Raw genomic sequence first — 15,684 nt, 5'->3', positions numbered from 1 at the left:
TACTTTTGTTGTGATTTTCATGTATTAATTCTATAATTAATAAGTAATTAATTCCAAAAAATGCAATTAAACCTAAAATGATATGGAATGAAGATTTGAAGATTTTTATGATTTTTCTATAATTTTAAGATATTAAATATACACAAAAATGTAACTAAATGCAAACAAATAAATAGCAATTCCTAGAAATTCTACAAAAATCAAAAATAACTAGAAAACTATTTTTTATGGATTTTGTAAGAGTATTCTTGTAGGGCAAAACTATATATATAGCGGCTAAAAATATATATTTCACCTATTTTAAAGTTATTATTTATTAGATTAAAAATAAAAAATAAAAACATAGAATAAGAAAATACTATCATAAACTGTGTTTTCTGATCATTATAATTTTTGTATGAGGAAACAAGTTATATGACTGTGGTGAAAAAAATAACAATTATATGATCAGCCCTACATACTATCATGAGTAAAACACATTTACATTAGTATGAATTACGGGGATGTTACATACAACATACTACTCTATAGAGCATTTCTTACATATGTCAAATTGAATGGTGGTGAGCACACTTCTAAATTATTGCCGCAAATATAAATAAATAAATAAATTCTATACAGAATATTCTATACCTAATCCCCCAAAAAAAAGGGAAATTTCGTTGGAATTAAAATAATTAACATATTGCTTGGATTTCAAGAATATATATAGGATTTTCTTGATAGACTGCATTAGTTCGAGACTTTATTTATTGATAAGTGGCGATCTTGATTCGCGAAGTCTTCTTTCATTCACCAATAACCTTGCAAACCTGTCATCAAAAGAAATATACAAACACTTAATAAGTTAACTTGTTTTCATATTTTCAAATTAAGATAACTTCAAGTGATTGTATACATTAAGTTTAACTTAATTACGTACTGAGAGAACAAATTAAATTATATTATTCACAAAGGACAAGAGAGGACTTTTCTAACACCTTTTCTAGTTGTCCCTGTTTTTTATACACAAAGTTTACCATGCACATGTGGCCAATAAAAGCGTTATTTTGTTTTTATACTTTTGACATATTTCCTACCTTAATTTATCAAAGTATTATCAATGTTTCAATACCTTTTAAGGGCTTCTTCATTAGTTCCTCCTTTAGGAATTGGTTCTGCCAAACCCGTCTCCAAATTTACCCTTGAAAGTGGCTTCTTTAGTAAATTTTGCCCTATTTCCACTAGCCTTTCCAAATTTTCCTTTGTGGCTATATCAACTGAGGCTTCTGTTCCATTCAGTTCATCCTCCTGTTAATTTCAATAATCAAGAAAATATTAATCAACCATTGTAATAAAGGGTAGTCTCGTGCACAAAATATTCCACGTTCACGCAGGGTTCGGAGAAGGGTCGCACTCCAAGGAGGTGTGATACAAGTATCAGTAGCTAATTCCACTGCTCGAACCTGTGACCTATAGGTCACACGGAGACAACTTAACCGTTGCTCCAAAGCTCCCCTTCCACTATAGACTATAGTAGAGAAAAAAAACATAATTAAGAATAAAAATGACACTACATACTTGAATTCGAAGGTAATTATCATCACAGCGAAGAGCTTGGAAAACAACAGAATTATGGTAATCAACCAAATCAGCACTTGATTGGGTGAACACTTCGATTAGTGGTGTGGAACCTTTGTGAAATAACCAATCCACAATACCCCATTTGGCGGCCATTGATGCATTATATTTATGTTCCCATTTTGCAGATCCTGTCCCTATTGATATTACAAGGAAACGCCCGTAATCCATTGGTTTTATAGGGAAGAAATCTGGGTTGTCCTTCAATATTTCTTTGCTTACTTCTGATACTGCAATCAAAGCCTGCAGAAAACACATGCCAATATATAACATAGAATTTTTAAGTTTTTAGAAATAAAATTTATATATTTGGAAACTATATAAAAAGTAATATAAGTCACAATAATTAATAATTTATACTTCTTCTGTTCCAGTTTATGTGATTTCCTTTTTAGTCAGTTCCAAAAAAAGAATGATCTTTTTCTAGATAAGGAAAGAATTTAATTTGAAGTTCCAATCCTACCCTCAATGAGAAGTTTTTATAGCTATTTACTCCCGCATATTTAACACCACAAGTTTCAAAAGAAATATAACCACACAAATATTATGGCTTGTTTAGGACAAGTTTTAAAATTCTTCATTTCTTTCTTAAACTTTGTGCACAGTCAAATAGTTTCACATAAATTAAAATTGATGGAGTAATATTCAAAAGGCATATGAAAAGATTGTGGTCAAAGACAAACTCGTTTAACTCTCGATATTTAAACATCACCAATAAATAGGACGGAGAGAGTAGTAAAGTGTGTATATATACCGGATTATTTGCAGCAACACCACCATCAATGAGATGATGTTCTTTTACATTGCCTTTGCCATCCTCAACTTTGAAATAATGAGCAGGAAGATAAGTAGGAGCTGCTGATGTACTGATACAAATATCAGAGAGTTTTGCATCATAACATGCTGATCGTTTCGTCTGCATCCAAATAATCAAGATCCCATATTTGGTAAAAACTAAATAAAAGGTAAACATGTACTCACGTACGTTTGCATCAAACCAAAATAGTTAATATGATTAAGTGATGAATTAAGACGAACTTAGACAGATATGTACCTCATAAGTGGAGAAGATGGTAGGCTGCAATTTCTTGATATCAAAAGTAGGAATGACAACGTTAGTAATCGTATTGCTAAGACGAGTATCTTTCAGCTTCTCCTTGACGACTTCATGCAGGTATTTTCCATCGTATTTTGGTCCTATTATAGCTTGCACCATGTTCCCAATTGGAGCAAACAAACCGCTACATATTTGTTAATTCATCAAAATTGTAAAATTCGGTTAGTTATCGTTAGCACAAAAAGAATGGAAACGTACAGTACCAGAGAGAAATTTATATAGTAATTGTATATATACCATTTCTTTTGTGGAAAGATCTTTGGACAATGCTCTAAGTAGAATGGGGTAATATCTTTGGCTGCATAAAGTGGACGATCATTTTCGTCAGGAGCAGTTAACATGGCCGTCACAAGACCACCAGTGCTCGTTCCAGCAATCACGTCAAAATAATCTGCAAGTCTCGCATCATTGCCGTCTAACTCCTGCAAATTTCATGCTATAAATTTTATTTCCCATGCATGCAAAAATTAAAAAGAGGAAATGGATTGATCATTATATCATACATATGTATGTAAAAGAAAATTGACCTGAAGTTGAGCTTCAAGAAAACTGAGAATGGTAGCTGGAATAATTCCTCGAATGCCACCTCCATCAATGCTAAGAACAGTGATTAAATCACCGTAAGTTGGAGGTTGGATTTGAGATGTTTTTCTCTCCATTTATGATAATTTAATCTTTTAAACTGATATTCTAATCAAAAGAGGGTAATAAAACTGATCTAGAAGGCTTGGACAATACTGTTGAACTTATGAAGTGTATGTAATGAGAATATTATTGAAGTAGTTTATGATATCTTTTGCAATGTATAAGGAAACATATTTATAGGCCTCGCTCTACATAGACTTGGTGACTTAAGGGTCAATGATTGACTTATCAAATGGAGAATGTACGTTTCTATGAAAAGTTAAAGAAAATTCTGGGAAATATGTAGCAATGAGGACTGAATATCGTGAAGCGAAAATTAAACACGCTAGAGAATTGGTATTATTCAATTAAATTGGACTTAGAACAAGACAAATAAACATTTGAATTTTCTTATACTGAAAATATTTCTTGTTCAGGCTTCAGCCAGGGGCGGATTTAGGGGGGCGCAAGGGTGTTCACCCGAACACCCTTCGCCGAAAAATTACACTGAATATATAAGGCAAAATCTATTTTTTTTATCTCTATATATTAAATTTTGAATACTCTTAACACAATCCAAAAGTGTAGTTTAGTGGTTATGTAGATTCAAAATCTACATAAGCAAGATATTAAAGCCACCAGCGTAAAGTATTATTACTCGTACAAGTTTGTGTGTTTATGCATTGGACCACATCTTAAGTACTATGGACTTTCTAAGATTTGATTTGTCAAACTAGTGAATCTTTATTGTTTTCTTGGTTCAACCATTTGGTATCTAGAACTTAGTAACCGGATTCGCTGTATAGGGCATGTTAAGGGAAAGCGCTCGCAACTAAAAATTTCTCTACTCTCCAGGCTTGAACCCGGGACCTTTAATTAATGGCCAAAAAATCTTATGCATCCCGCTACATCCGTTGGTGCATGGTAACCTAAACTTGTGAGATTATTTGCCTTATTCTTAGTCTTAACTTCTTTATTTCAAGTGCTAATATTTCTTATCGTGAAAGAAATGAGATTAGATTGAGAGAATTAGGACCACTTTCTTAGATTTGATTTGTCAACCTACTGAAATTTGTTTCGTTTTATGGTTCAACTACAGTTAAACCTCTCTATAACAGCCTCATTTGTTCCGGATATTTTTAGATGTTATAACGAATTATTACTATAGAGAAATATATATTATAATAGAACATGAAATTTGGTTCCGAAAAAACTTGGTTTTTAGAGTAAAGTGTTATTATATAAGGATGTTGTTAGAGAACGGTCTGATTGTAGTTGGTATCCGGAGCCGAATGACCTGACTAATCTATATTCGCTATATAGGGCAAGCACTCCCTATCAAAAAATTATCTACTCCCACGGCTCGAACCACCGACCATTAATTAATGGCGATGAAATCTTATCCATCCCATTACCTCTATTGGTGGTAACCTTGTGAGATTATTCGCCTTATTCTTTATCTTATTATTTTAAGTGCCGATATTTCTTATCGTGAAAGCAATGAGTTTAAATTGAGAGAATTAGTCAAATTAAGTCGTCAAGAGCATATCTCTTGTTGCATAGGACGAGTATTACTAATCTCTTGTACTCCCTATCATTGAAGCTGAACTTTTCAAGCTTCTTTAATTTATTGGTTAAATGGGAAGTTTGGCATGAGTTTACTAATCAACGTCGAAAGAGATTTTCTCTACGAAAACACATAAAACACTGTCATTTATACTCGATAATAATATTATTGCAAACACAATAATTTTCTAAGTAGAATAGTAAACGATGTACTTTTTAATATAATGTACCTCTATAATTTCCTCACTTAAATCACATGCATCAGAACTTCTGGTATTCTATTTCTTTATATCTCAAAGATTATTTATAACTAGAGTAATTTAATTTCAAACTATAAGGACGTCCTGGAATGTAATTCATATGTGTAGTGTAGTCAATTGTTGTACTTACCTCGTTGGCGACTGGTCTTTATATTAAGAAATTCATTAAATATCTATAAATATTTAACTGTGAACCCAATAATTATTGTGTATATAGATCAAAATCGTTGTAGAAACTCATAAAATTCAAATCTTGGATCTTTCTCTGTTTATATGATCGTCATACCATTTTCCATTAATGTAAATCATGACCCTATTGAGTAGTTTCTCTATATGACATGTTCTTGTCAATTTATGCTACTAGACATGCATTTGTTTCCGCAACCACTAACGTGTGTCAAAAGCAATAGCTAACCATAGGACATTCTCTCTTGTCTACAAATTTAGGTTATTTCATTAGACTTAATGAAAGATTAAGTCATGGACCTGGATTTATACAACCTATATCGGCCCTACCCACTTTCTCAGCACAATGGCTGAGATTGCATTATGAAATGGATAGGATGAAACGGCGGTTAAGTATTTGGGTAAAGTTACCATAGATATTTATTTGTACACTACATATTATGTTCTTATTGTTTTTTTTTTTAATTTTAATTTAAAAAAAGGGGAAACTAACTAGCTAGCCACAGGTTTCTAAAGAAAATGGCAAAAACTGGGTCTAATATTTATAAATACCTAAGTTTTCAGGTACTTCCATTTGGTAAAGAATACAACTTGTGTGTGTGATGCCTAATGTTGTTCTTCGATTTACAGTGTCAGGCTTAGGTCACGGCACAGAGGTCGTGTTATCCATTTATTTCATGTAATGAATTTATTATTCTCCTTTTAATTGGCTTGTAATAGCTTGATTGTTTATCTAAATACCTTAATAAACGGAAAATATTAAGGCAAAATGACATTGTATAGCGGCTCTCAAAATAACCACTGAAAAAATATACAAGTTATAGAGCATATATTATAACATAACATAAAAATTGGTTCCAAAAAAGTTCGGCTTTTATAGTGAAAAATATTGTTATATAGATATGCTGTTATAGAAAGGTCCAGAGAGGTCTGACTGTACTCATATTTTTTGTATATGTAATTTCATACATTTTTGTGGCTACCAAGTGTAAATAATTTCAGCCACAGGCCAAAAGCAATCTTTGCCCAAACATTAAAACCAACATAAACTTGGAAAAGTCATAACCCTACATTTTTTTTATAAATGAATGTCTTCGTTTATTTGGTTTCTCATGCAGGATGTCTTGCCAATACGATCATAACTAAGTACTACTAATTAAATTCCCGGGGGTTGGGGAGGGGGAGGGGGAGTAGATAAATCATCATTTCTAAAAGTTACTTTTGGACAATTGAAGACATGCAGGAGCAGATCTCTTAGGAATCCTGCAAACAAATCACAGGTTGCCCGTTAAAGAACTGTAATGGAGTGAGTTCTTCATACAAGGTATAGCACATCGAAATCATCAATTCGAAAGCTGAATTATGAGAAGAAGTAAAAAGGGAATGTGGGGCAGAGGATCTTTTCACCCGCTAGAAAATCACAGTATTCATCGTCCATAAAATTCCAGTCGGAGGGAAACCATGTATACTAATACTCACCACCAATTATTTGCTTGTAACAGTGGGTTGAAAAATGTCCATAGTTTGAAACTGAAGTGCACTTCCTGGGGCCGACTAAATTCGCATCTCAGACAAAACAGAGAAATGCGGGATAAAACTATGTCAATTTTACTGGAAGAAAATTATGCCGTTATCAATTCACAACATAACATGCAACGTTGAGCATCTAGAAAGATGAAGAGAAGCTGAACTGCACACCAGTCTTCCCTCGGTCATGCTCTTGCTGCTTCAGTATGTAGCAGTAATTAACCTGGTGATATAATCAGAAAGTCAAGCACTTGAGACAGAATAGTTCAAAGAATTTATGTCCAATATCATCCTGTAATTTCGACTCTTATCAACTACATTTATGCGTCTGAACATCTGATACCAAATTCAGATTAAGATAATTATCGAGCCATAGGTGTTGCCAAAGGCAAGAAACATAGACAACTGCCAAAATTTGTTGGGCTTATTGCTCAAAGCACATAGCATTTCTGAAGGAGCTTTAGTGGAGACAGGCCCAATTGAAGAGCAAATAAAAATCATATATATGTGATACAAGAAAAAAGATAAAACTTTTTTTTGCTTGGTAAAACCACCCACCCAACACAGAAGTGCACCACTTGCTTGTTCTCACTTTGCTCCCATTGGGGACTCAACCTCCAACCAAAGGTTAGGAGTGGAGAATCCTTACCAATAGGATACACCCCAATAGGATATACCTCTCCCTTGTCAATGCAAGCAAAATACTATAAAACCAAAAAGCATTTATATGGATAATGGAATTGAAACACTATACAATTAAGTGAAATGTATGAAGTGATGAAAGGCCAATTTTGAAAACCATGTATAAATTTCGGATGCAAAAGTACCCTATTTGTTTCTTTTCAAATTTACAAAATAGTTTTCTTACACTAAATCCTAAATTTCTCTTTCCTAAAAGCTCACACATTCATTCTTTCAATTTACGATCTATGAATATCATGTCATGTCGCCCTCCTGGGTGCAGGCCTGTGAGTGACGAGACACACCTTAGTATATGCACTAAGGCGCCATCGAAGTGAGGTGAAACATCCAGCTTGCGCTACAACTAGTTTCAGGTTTTAAGTGCGCCTCAAGCTAGTTTTTAACAACACTTAGCAATAAATCCCAAAGCAGCATACACTTCAGTAGCTAATGCAAAGAAACTGAGCAAGCAAGCCCCCCCCCCCCCAAAACCCACCCCCAACTCCCCTTTTCCCAAACCCCCTGAGGAAAAAAGGAACATTTCTATGTGTTTTTTCAATAAGCGAAAGATCCCCGAGGGCCTATGGCGCACGGGAGCCCAGCCCTCTACCCTTCTCCACTTAAGTACCATGCTTTTGTCTACAGCATGGTTCGAACTTAAAAAAAGAAACATTTTCTTTCAATGTAATTTCTATTCTTATTTCCTAAGTCAACATAGCAAGCCATCATAGGCTCCACATGGCAGAAAGACTAGCCTAACCAAACTATTAATTCAATCTCTTCCCAACAGATTATTTGCTTCAACGGTTGAGGTGCATCACTGAGCAATTTCAAGAAAATTCTCTTGACAACATTCCTCTCCTAAACCCCCTCACTCCTCCAGAACCTCGCTCTCTGCCCCTCCTCTCCACCCGTCTTTTAACAGGATGACCAGTCCAAAGACACCATATTATTCATCAGGTGGTCAGAATTGAGTCTCACTTTTGTTCTTTACCCCCAGAAGTGGAAACTCCAGTGAATATCGGTGCAACAGTTAAAAAGACACGTAGCTTGTATGTGCATAATGGACAAGGGAACAAATTTTTACAGCGGAGGAGGAAAATCCACAAGCAGATCTTAACATGGATTACTTACCTCCATTCGGAAGAGCTTGGTCGGTACAATGACACCAAATCCAGCTGAAGCTCGGAATGATTCTTGGAATTTCTGTAAAGACAAATCTTTATAGGCATTTTCTGTTAATTTGTTCAGGCTTCCGGTACAAGCAAAAGCATGGCCATGAATCCCAGCTTCTCTCAATACCCGCAATGGTAGATCAAAAGAAAGGTCTGCAAAAGCAGTAACAGCGAGATCTCCTCCCACAAAATCCATTGCAGAAGCTGCATCATAGCTCTCATCACTGGAATTCTCTACAACTTGCCTTCTAGGTTCAGCAGGTCCCAATCCCCTGGTCTTGAAGCCCAATAAAGATGATGGCCCCCCAAGTGCACAAACTGGAGAAGAATTACCACCCAGAAAAAATTTCTCAGGTAAAAAGGTAGGCAGACTTAAGAACCCACTTCCCCATGGGACAGTTACACCAGCAGAAATTCCAATGTTGAGAGCGGCATTATAAAATCCCAGAGGTAAAGCATAGCGGAAGTCCAACTCCTGTTCAGAAATCCATAAGTTTTGTTATACTGTGGATCTGATAGTTCAGAAGCATATATAGGTTCAGAATCAGACTGTCATAATGGTGGGAAATATATGATTGATAGATACCAGGCAAGATGGCGATAACGAGTTACAAAACTATTCTACTGCCACTAGCAGTCGATCTAAATGACAGTGAGATATAGATTACAACTGAAACAACAAAACAGAATGGGTAGAAGGAAAACTGCAGTTAAATCTAACTGTTCAACATCAAAACAAACCTAGATATCACACTAGTAACAGACATTATTTAAGAAAAACTTAAAGAGGTTTCAGTCACACAGACGGAAAATCTATTTGAGAAAAAAAATAACAGACAATGAACTGTACGAACCTGACGGAGAAAGCGTAACCCCCGGTGATCTGGTAGGAGGCCACCAATTTGAGAAGATGAAAGAAAGGCAAATCCTCGGGTTGGTCTCAGAGGAGAGTTTCTCCCATCAATTTTAAATGTATACTTTAGAGCTGAAATTAAACTATGTCCAAGCTGTCTCCTCACTGCTCTCGATGACATTTGTGATGGGTCAGTCAAGGCTCGCCAAGAGAGACTGTATGTCAAATCATGGCTTCTAGATGACAGTAGGCCAAGAGAAAGTCCCAAAGCTCGTTCTTTGTAAGAGGAGAACTTCAGCCAATCTTGAGAAAGAAGAGATAATCGAGCTGTCACAGGGGTGATCAATCTTTTGAATCTGGGTAGAGACACACCAGCACTAACCTCTGAAGTGAGGTCCCAGCCATAAGCCAAAGACCCATCCCATATATCCCCATAACCTAACAAGTTTTTCAGCTTCAATGAACCTTCAAGCGACCAAGCTCTAGCCTACAGAAGCAAATTGAAGTTTTAATCAAAATCCAAGAGAAAAAACAGCAACTGATGAAAGCATGCTGCTTCTATAATTCCAAAGCATGTTCACACACCATGTGAGAGAACCCAATATATTGTCACCAATAGCAAGATCACAGAACAGATTTTAGTTACACATGCAAACTGAAGTGGAAAAAACATAACAGCTTGAGTCTTTTCTCTCATCTTTCTCTATAGTATCAAACTTTGGTTATTGACTCTCTTCTTTAAATATTAGGTCTTTGGCAACTATCCCGAGAAACTCTTATTCTCTTTTTATCCTTCATAGTATCAGGGTTTGCTATTGAGGCCCTTGTCTCAATTTGAATTTCCAGTCAAAGTTCTAAAAGGTCTTCCCTTATTTTACTTCACGAAATTATAATATTTGCAATGAGTCCCTCCTCTAAATGTTGATTCCTACTCTGAGTTTCAACAACTTTTCCAATTACTCTTTAACCTCATTCTAGCAATGTTAATGAAGCCCTAGAGATTTATAACAGATACTTCTCTCTGAAAATTGAGAAATAGACCCTTTCATATGTGGGATAAGAAGCACATTCTTTCATTGTGCAGTTACCGCCAAATTTCTGAAAGAAAGAATTCCAGCACCACTTTTCTTATTTTTGATGAAGTAACACCGCTTTTCTTTTTGGTGATTGCAAACTATTTCGGAGAGACTATTTCAACAATAATATGCATATGTTGTTCCTTTTATCATTCTTATCAAAAAATAATTGCTCCTTTAATCAATAACTTTTCCCGACATAGTTTACTTTCCTGCTTTCATACGTTTCTTTTCTGAGACAGACTTTCCTGCTTTAACATACAAACTAAAGCTGCTCATTATTTTGACTTGATCAAGGGATTTAAAATAGTTATAAGCTAGAATGCTCTAGATTCATCGTATGTTTAGGTTAGTAGTGTGGAATATTTATCAAATTCTGTGATGCTTATGAATCTCGGTATTTAGGGCGTTAAAGGGGATGAGAAGAGTACAAAAAAGAGAGGAAAATGGAAGACAAAAGCTTCAAGAACCAATCCAAGACAAGTTCTCTTCTTCTTTTTCTTTTTTCTTTTTTCACAATCCCGTTAAGACTATTAAGGGAACAGTATCATTAATATCTATGGTCTACAAATACCATTGGATGATGAAATTAAACTAAATTCGGAAGATACTATACCTTCATTCACAGAATTCAAAGGACCAACAAAATTTATATTTACTTTTTTGACAGGTAATGACCAACAGAACTTTATTAGTTCTTGAGAGAGATCTGCGGGGACATATAACTAGATAGAGCAACGCTTTCGACCAAACACATGGAGAAATAGTTGTGGCATCCGAAAATGCATAAGTGGAAGGCTGTCTAGAGGCTCATCTAACTTATGATCCAGTTTTAACCAATACTTATTTTAAAAGAAGGAATCACAGTTGATAATATTTGAAAGTACACGCAAGAAATAGGCTAATTCCACGGCCTTTTGTTCAATTTCTCATGGACTCAAATTCTCATCAGTACGAGTCAAGGGAATGGACCTCTGCCCTTGGATATCCATATAAAGAACACACGAGAAACAAGCAATAAGACGTATAATAATTGCAAAATCATACCAAAGAAGCCATAGCCACCTGATGGTCCTAGAGGCTGGATGTGAAGCTAAAGAGTTAGAAGAGCTACGAGGAGCCAAAAATTTGGTGAGAGAAGCTAAAATGCATAAACCAGAAGTGACAACCTAATGAAGGAAGGAGGATGATATTTAGAAGCCAATACAGACATCCTTCGGAAAGAAATGATAGGTTGCATTAGAAAAAGTAGCAAATGGAGTTCTGGGTATATCTAAACGCCTAGGACTTCAACCATAAGAATCATGATAAAGGAGTAAGGAGGTGCAAAGAGCTATTAAAGCAAAATGAGAGAATATGAAGTTACCAACAGCAGATTAGGAGCTTGAAGAGTATAAGATGGGCAAAGAAAGAAGCTAAGGAGGTGACAGGCGAAGCTGGGAAATGCCTTGGATGACATGTACCAAAACTTAGGAACATATAAAATGGAGAAAGAAATATACAAGTCATTTTATTCAAAGGAAAAGGGGTAACGATCTGAACCTAGTTAACTGTAATAAAAATCCAGCTAAGTTTTGATCAAAGATAGGGCGATCAAGATAGAATTGAGACATAAATCATGAGAATAATTTTGCAAATCTTCATACATCCATGACAGACAAAACTTAGCTGACTATAAGAAATAGGACAATTCAAGTAAAGCTGCCACGACAACAAGAAAGAACACCAGATGGCCGAAATTAGAGGAAAAGGAGGAAATGGAAATTGTCTGATCCAACAAATCAATTATTGCGTGGAGGACAAGTCCATACTACGAGGAGAAAATTTTGCCATGTATAATATCAAAGGGGGACATGGATATCATGTTCACACTCATGGTAAAAAGTGATTGGAACTTGGGAACATGCCAACAATGCTGTATAATAGATTTTAATATAGAAAGATGAGGACCTAGGATTTGAAGTTTAAGGGTTCCTACAACGACCTCAAGTTACTATACGAAAATAACAAGGTTTATAGTCAAATATTTATAGATATTTAGTGAATTTCTTAATACATACACAGGGCCTGCAAAAACTACTGGATCCAGTGAACCTACAGGTTACACTGTAGATACACAAAGATGTCCAAGTCCACGAATAAAGCCGTCACTTTCCTAGGCTGTTCAACTGGCTGTCATTCCAAGCTTAAAACAGATGAAACTAGGAACTGACATATCTAAGTTATTAGAGTATAGTGGTTGAATAAGGGACAAATATTGAACATGAACAGGAGCACATTTTTCACATTTTTCTGAGTCATTCATAGTAGTGCAGCCAATTAAATGTTTTAATTGTAAAGTGTCACATGTTCCTCATTCACACATCAATCAATCGTTCATAGTTTGAGTTAATTTAAACGTATAATCAAACATAACACATCAAACTCAGATAAACAGAGTTAATTGATAAAATACCTCAGGCTTGGAAAAAACTCCAACACTTCCAGTAAGTGGATTTTCACTTTCCACAACCTCAACAACCACATTAGTAGTCCCAGGCAGCTCCGGTGGGCCGGAATCAAGAGTAATATTAACGGAATCGAAGATATCAAGCTGTTGAAGTCTCGCATTAGCAATACTAGCCGCCTTAAGCAACTCCTGAACAGTAGTGGCATTTTTTAGGGCTTCTACCTCAACTTCGATGAGTGATTCCTTAGTCTTAGTATTGCCTTTAATAATCACATCGTGGACTCGTAAAGGCACTCGCTCTGAAGATAGCCGCCGGAATAAACTCTCCATTTTAACCCTATCGGAACGCATTCGAGATTCTTCGGTAACTGGCTTTGGCTGTTCTTCTTCTTCTTCATCTTCGTCTTCTTCCTCGATTTCTTCGTAATCGACGTCTTCGTCGGGTTCGGTCTCGTCGTCGTCGTCGTCGATCGGCCGTCGGCGATTTTCTTCGGGTGAGGAAGCCATAGATGATGAGAGTTAAAAGAGGGTTGCAAAGGGTAGGCGGGTTTATAAAAAATAGAGAAGAAAAGACTTGGATAAAAAGGCCAAGAAAAAAAAATAATAAGGGGCAAAGGAAAACGGCGCTGGGTGGTGGCTTACTAGTGAACTGCCGCTGCTGCGTTTTCACCGCAGATGGGTTCTGTGTGAGCTTTTCGGGTTTTACACCTATGATGTATATGTTCTTTTTTATAATTTGCACCTTATTCTGTTCATATTAGTAATTTATAGTGGTTGAAATATGGTTAAAAAAAACAGTTATCTCATAATGGATGAATTTTTTAAAAATGGATCAAATATGGATAAAACTATATTATGTACTTAGAAAATGGATAACCAATAGATAACTAATGGGTTTAACTTTTACATTTGTAAAGACTCAAATAAATGAAAGTTTGGAAGACTAATAATTCTCCCAAAAGTGATCATATTCAAGAAGTCATGGATAATATGAATATCCATATTATTCGTCGGTTAACCTATTTTTATCCGTATTAAATATGGATTGGGTCGAATACTTTATCGATTTTTTACAGACATTTTTTCAACCCGCTCATATCCAACCCGACCCGCCCGTTTGCTGCCCCCAGTAATTGGGAGAAATTCAAAAATAGCCAGTTTTATAACTGGTCGTTCAAAAATAGCTCAATTTCAAAAGTAATTGAAATTTAGCCACTTTTCATGTAAAGATAAATCTGAGCGAAAACACTGTTCAAAACCCGAAAAATATACTAGTATATTATGCGGGAATTCCAGCATAAGTATACTTAAACTCCAGCATATTATACTAGAGTTCCAGGATAAATATGATGGAGTTCCAGCATAAGTACACTAAAACTCCAGCATAATATACTGGAGTTCCAGCAAGTATACCGGTCCAGCATAATATACTGGTGTTTGGAGCATCGGTGCTCCAGTCTCCAATATATTATACTGGAGCCAGTAAAGTATATCGGTCCAGCATAATATGCTCGAGTTCATACACAGGTGCATCGAAATGCAGTATATTATGCTGGACCGGTCTCTGTTGCAGCAAAATAGTGGCTATTTTTCATTGACTAGGTAAGCGCTGGCTATTTTTGAATGATCGATCCGAAAACTGGCTATACCGTGTTATTTTTACCAGTAATTTGCATTCTAATTTCTTACAAATAATAAAATCACTCTCTTTTAACTTTTCCCTGAGAGCAGAAAAAAATACAACCCACATCTTAACCTTTCATGATCAATCGTTCGACTCAAATAAACTTTTCTTTGACGAGAAGAGTGTATGTGTCAAAATCTGGCTAAATATATTCGGCACGAAGAGGTATTATTAGAAGTAATTTGGCCGAGGTCGATTAATGACTAATGGAACTCATCGCCGAGCAGTCGATCATGGCCGAGGTCAAATGTCAAGAGCAACAGTAACGGCTAGTTTTGTAATAGGGTCTTTAGGAGAATATTCCATTGAATATTCTCTGTACTTGTACTTTTAAGGTTGATGAGGGGTATGTCTCATATAAATAGAAAGAGAGATAAGGTGAAAGGCATGTAATATTTTCTGATAAGAACTCTCTTGAAAGCAGACTTTCTAGATAAATACAAACACCACATTTTTAAAGAGATTTGATTTGTTAATTATTCTATACTCTTTCCATCAGATCCGAGAAAGTCTCAAATATTCTCATAGTTGTTTGTCACTCATCACTGTCAGAAAGAAGAATCATCCACCTCATTCAATATTGGGTGAATCATTCTCCTTATTTACATTTAGTGTCGTTTATTGTTATTTAATGCTTTTAATTCTCATCCCATTATCGACCTTGAAACATTAAATACATGTTACATTAAATATGTTCTGACACTATTCTACATCACCCACGTAGGCCGATTTTAGATCTGAAGTTATTATCTTTAACTAGGATTAACCCCTTATAAATAAATTAATTAGTTTAACTAAAGGCTCATATTTTTTTATCAAATAATTTGGTGTCGTCTGTGGGGATTTCCTAGATAAAATTTTAGTTT

At 35.4% G+C, this 15,684-nt stretch overlaps 2 protein-coding genes across 3 annotated transcripts; both read right to left on the bottom strand.

The window, feature by feature from the left end:
- Positions 1 to 466: 466 nt before the first annotated feature.
- Positions 467 to 3,535, bottom strand: LOC107831128 (patatin-like protein 2). The gene is made up of 7 exons (XM_016658857.2): positions 3,265 to 3,535; positions 2,975 to 3,159; positions 2,675 to 2,861; positions 2,375 to 2,536; positions 1,561 to 1,863; positions 1,115 to 1,290; positions 467 to 812 (listed from the first exon to the last, which is right to left on the bottom strand). The coding sequence occupies exons 1-7, from the start codon at positions 3,394 to 3,396 to the stop codon at positions 746 to 748; spliced, it is 1,212 nt and encodes a 403-aa protein (XP_016514343.1). The 5' UTR covers positions 3,397 to 3,535; the 3' UTR covers positions 467 to 745.
- Positions 3,536 to 6,423: 2,888 nt separating this feature from the next.
- Positions 6,424 to 13,872, bottom strand: LOC107831129 (uncharacterized). Of its 2 annotated transcripts, XR_001658286.2 has the most exons (5): positions 13,141 to 13,872; positions 9,611 to 10,096; positions 8,716 to 9,231; positions 6,853 to 7,123; positions 6,424 to 6,636 (listed from the first exon to the last, which is right to left on the bottom strand). XR_001658286.2 is itself a non-coding variant. In XM_016658858.2 (4 exons), the coding sequence occupies exons 1-4, from the start codon at positions 13,639 to 13,641 to the stop codon at positions 7,040 to 7,042; spliced, it is 1,587 nt and encodes a 528-aa protein (XP_016514344.1). In that variant the 5' UTR covers positions 13,642 to 13,872; the 3' UTR covers positions 6,579 to 7,039. The 2 variants fall into 2 exon arrangements, 1 of the variants encoding a protein (XP_016514344.1); XM_016658858.2 differs by having other exon boundaries at positions 6,579 to 7,123.
- Between the last annotated feature and the right edge of the window lie 1,812 nt (positions 13,873 to 15,684).

This window comes from Nicotiana tabacum, chromosome 16 (genome assembly GCF_000715075.1).
Source record: "Nicotiana tabacum cultivar K326 chromosome 16, ASM71507v2, whole genome shotgun sequence".
In the NCBI taxonomy this organism is placed as follows: domain Eukaryota; kingdom Viridiplantae; phylum Streptophyta; class Magnoliopsida; order Solanales; family Solanaceae; genus Nicotiana; species Nicotiana tabacum.
The sequence above is the reverse complement of the archived record's forward strand: the minus strand, read 5'-3'. Positions and strand labels throughout refer to the sequence as shown.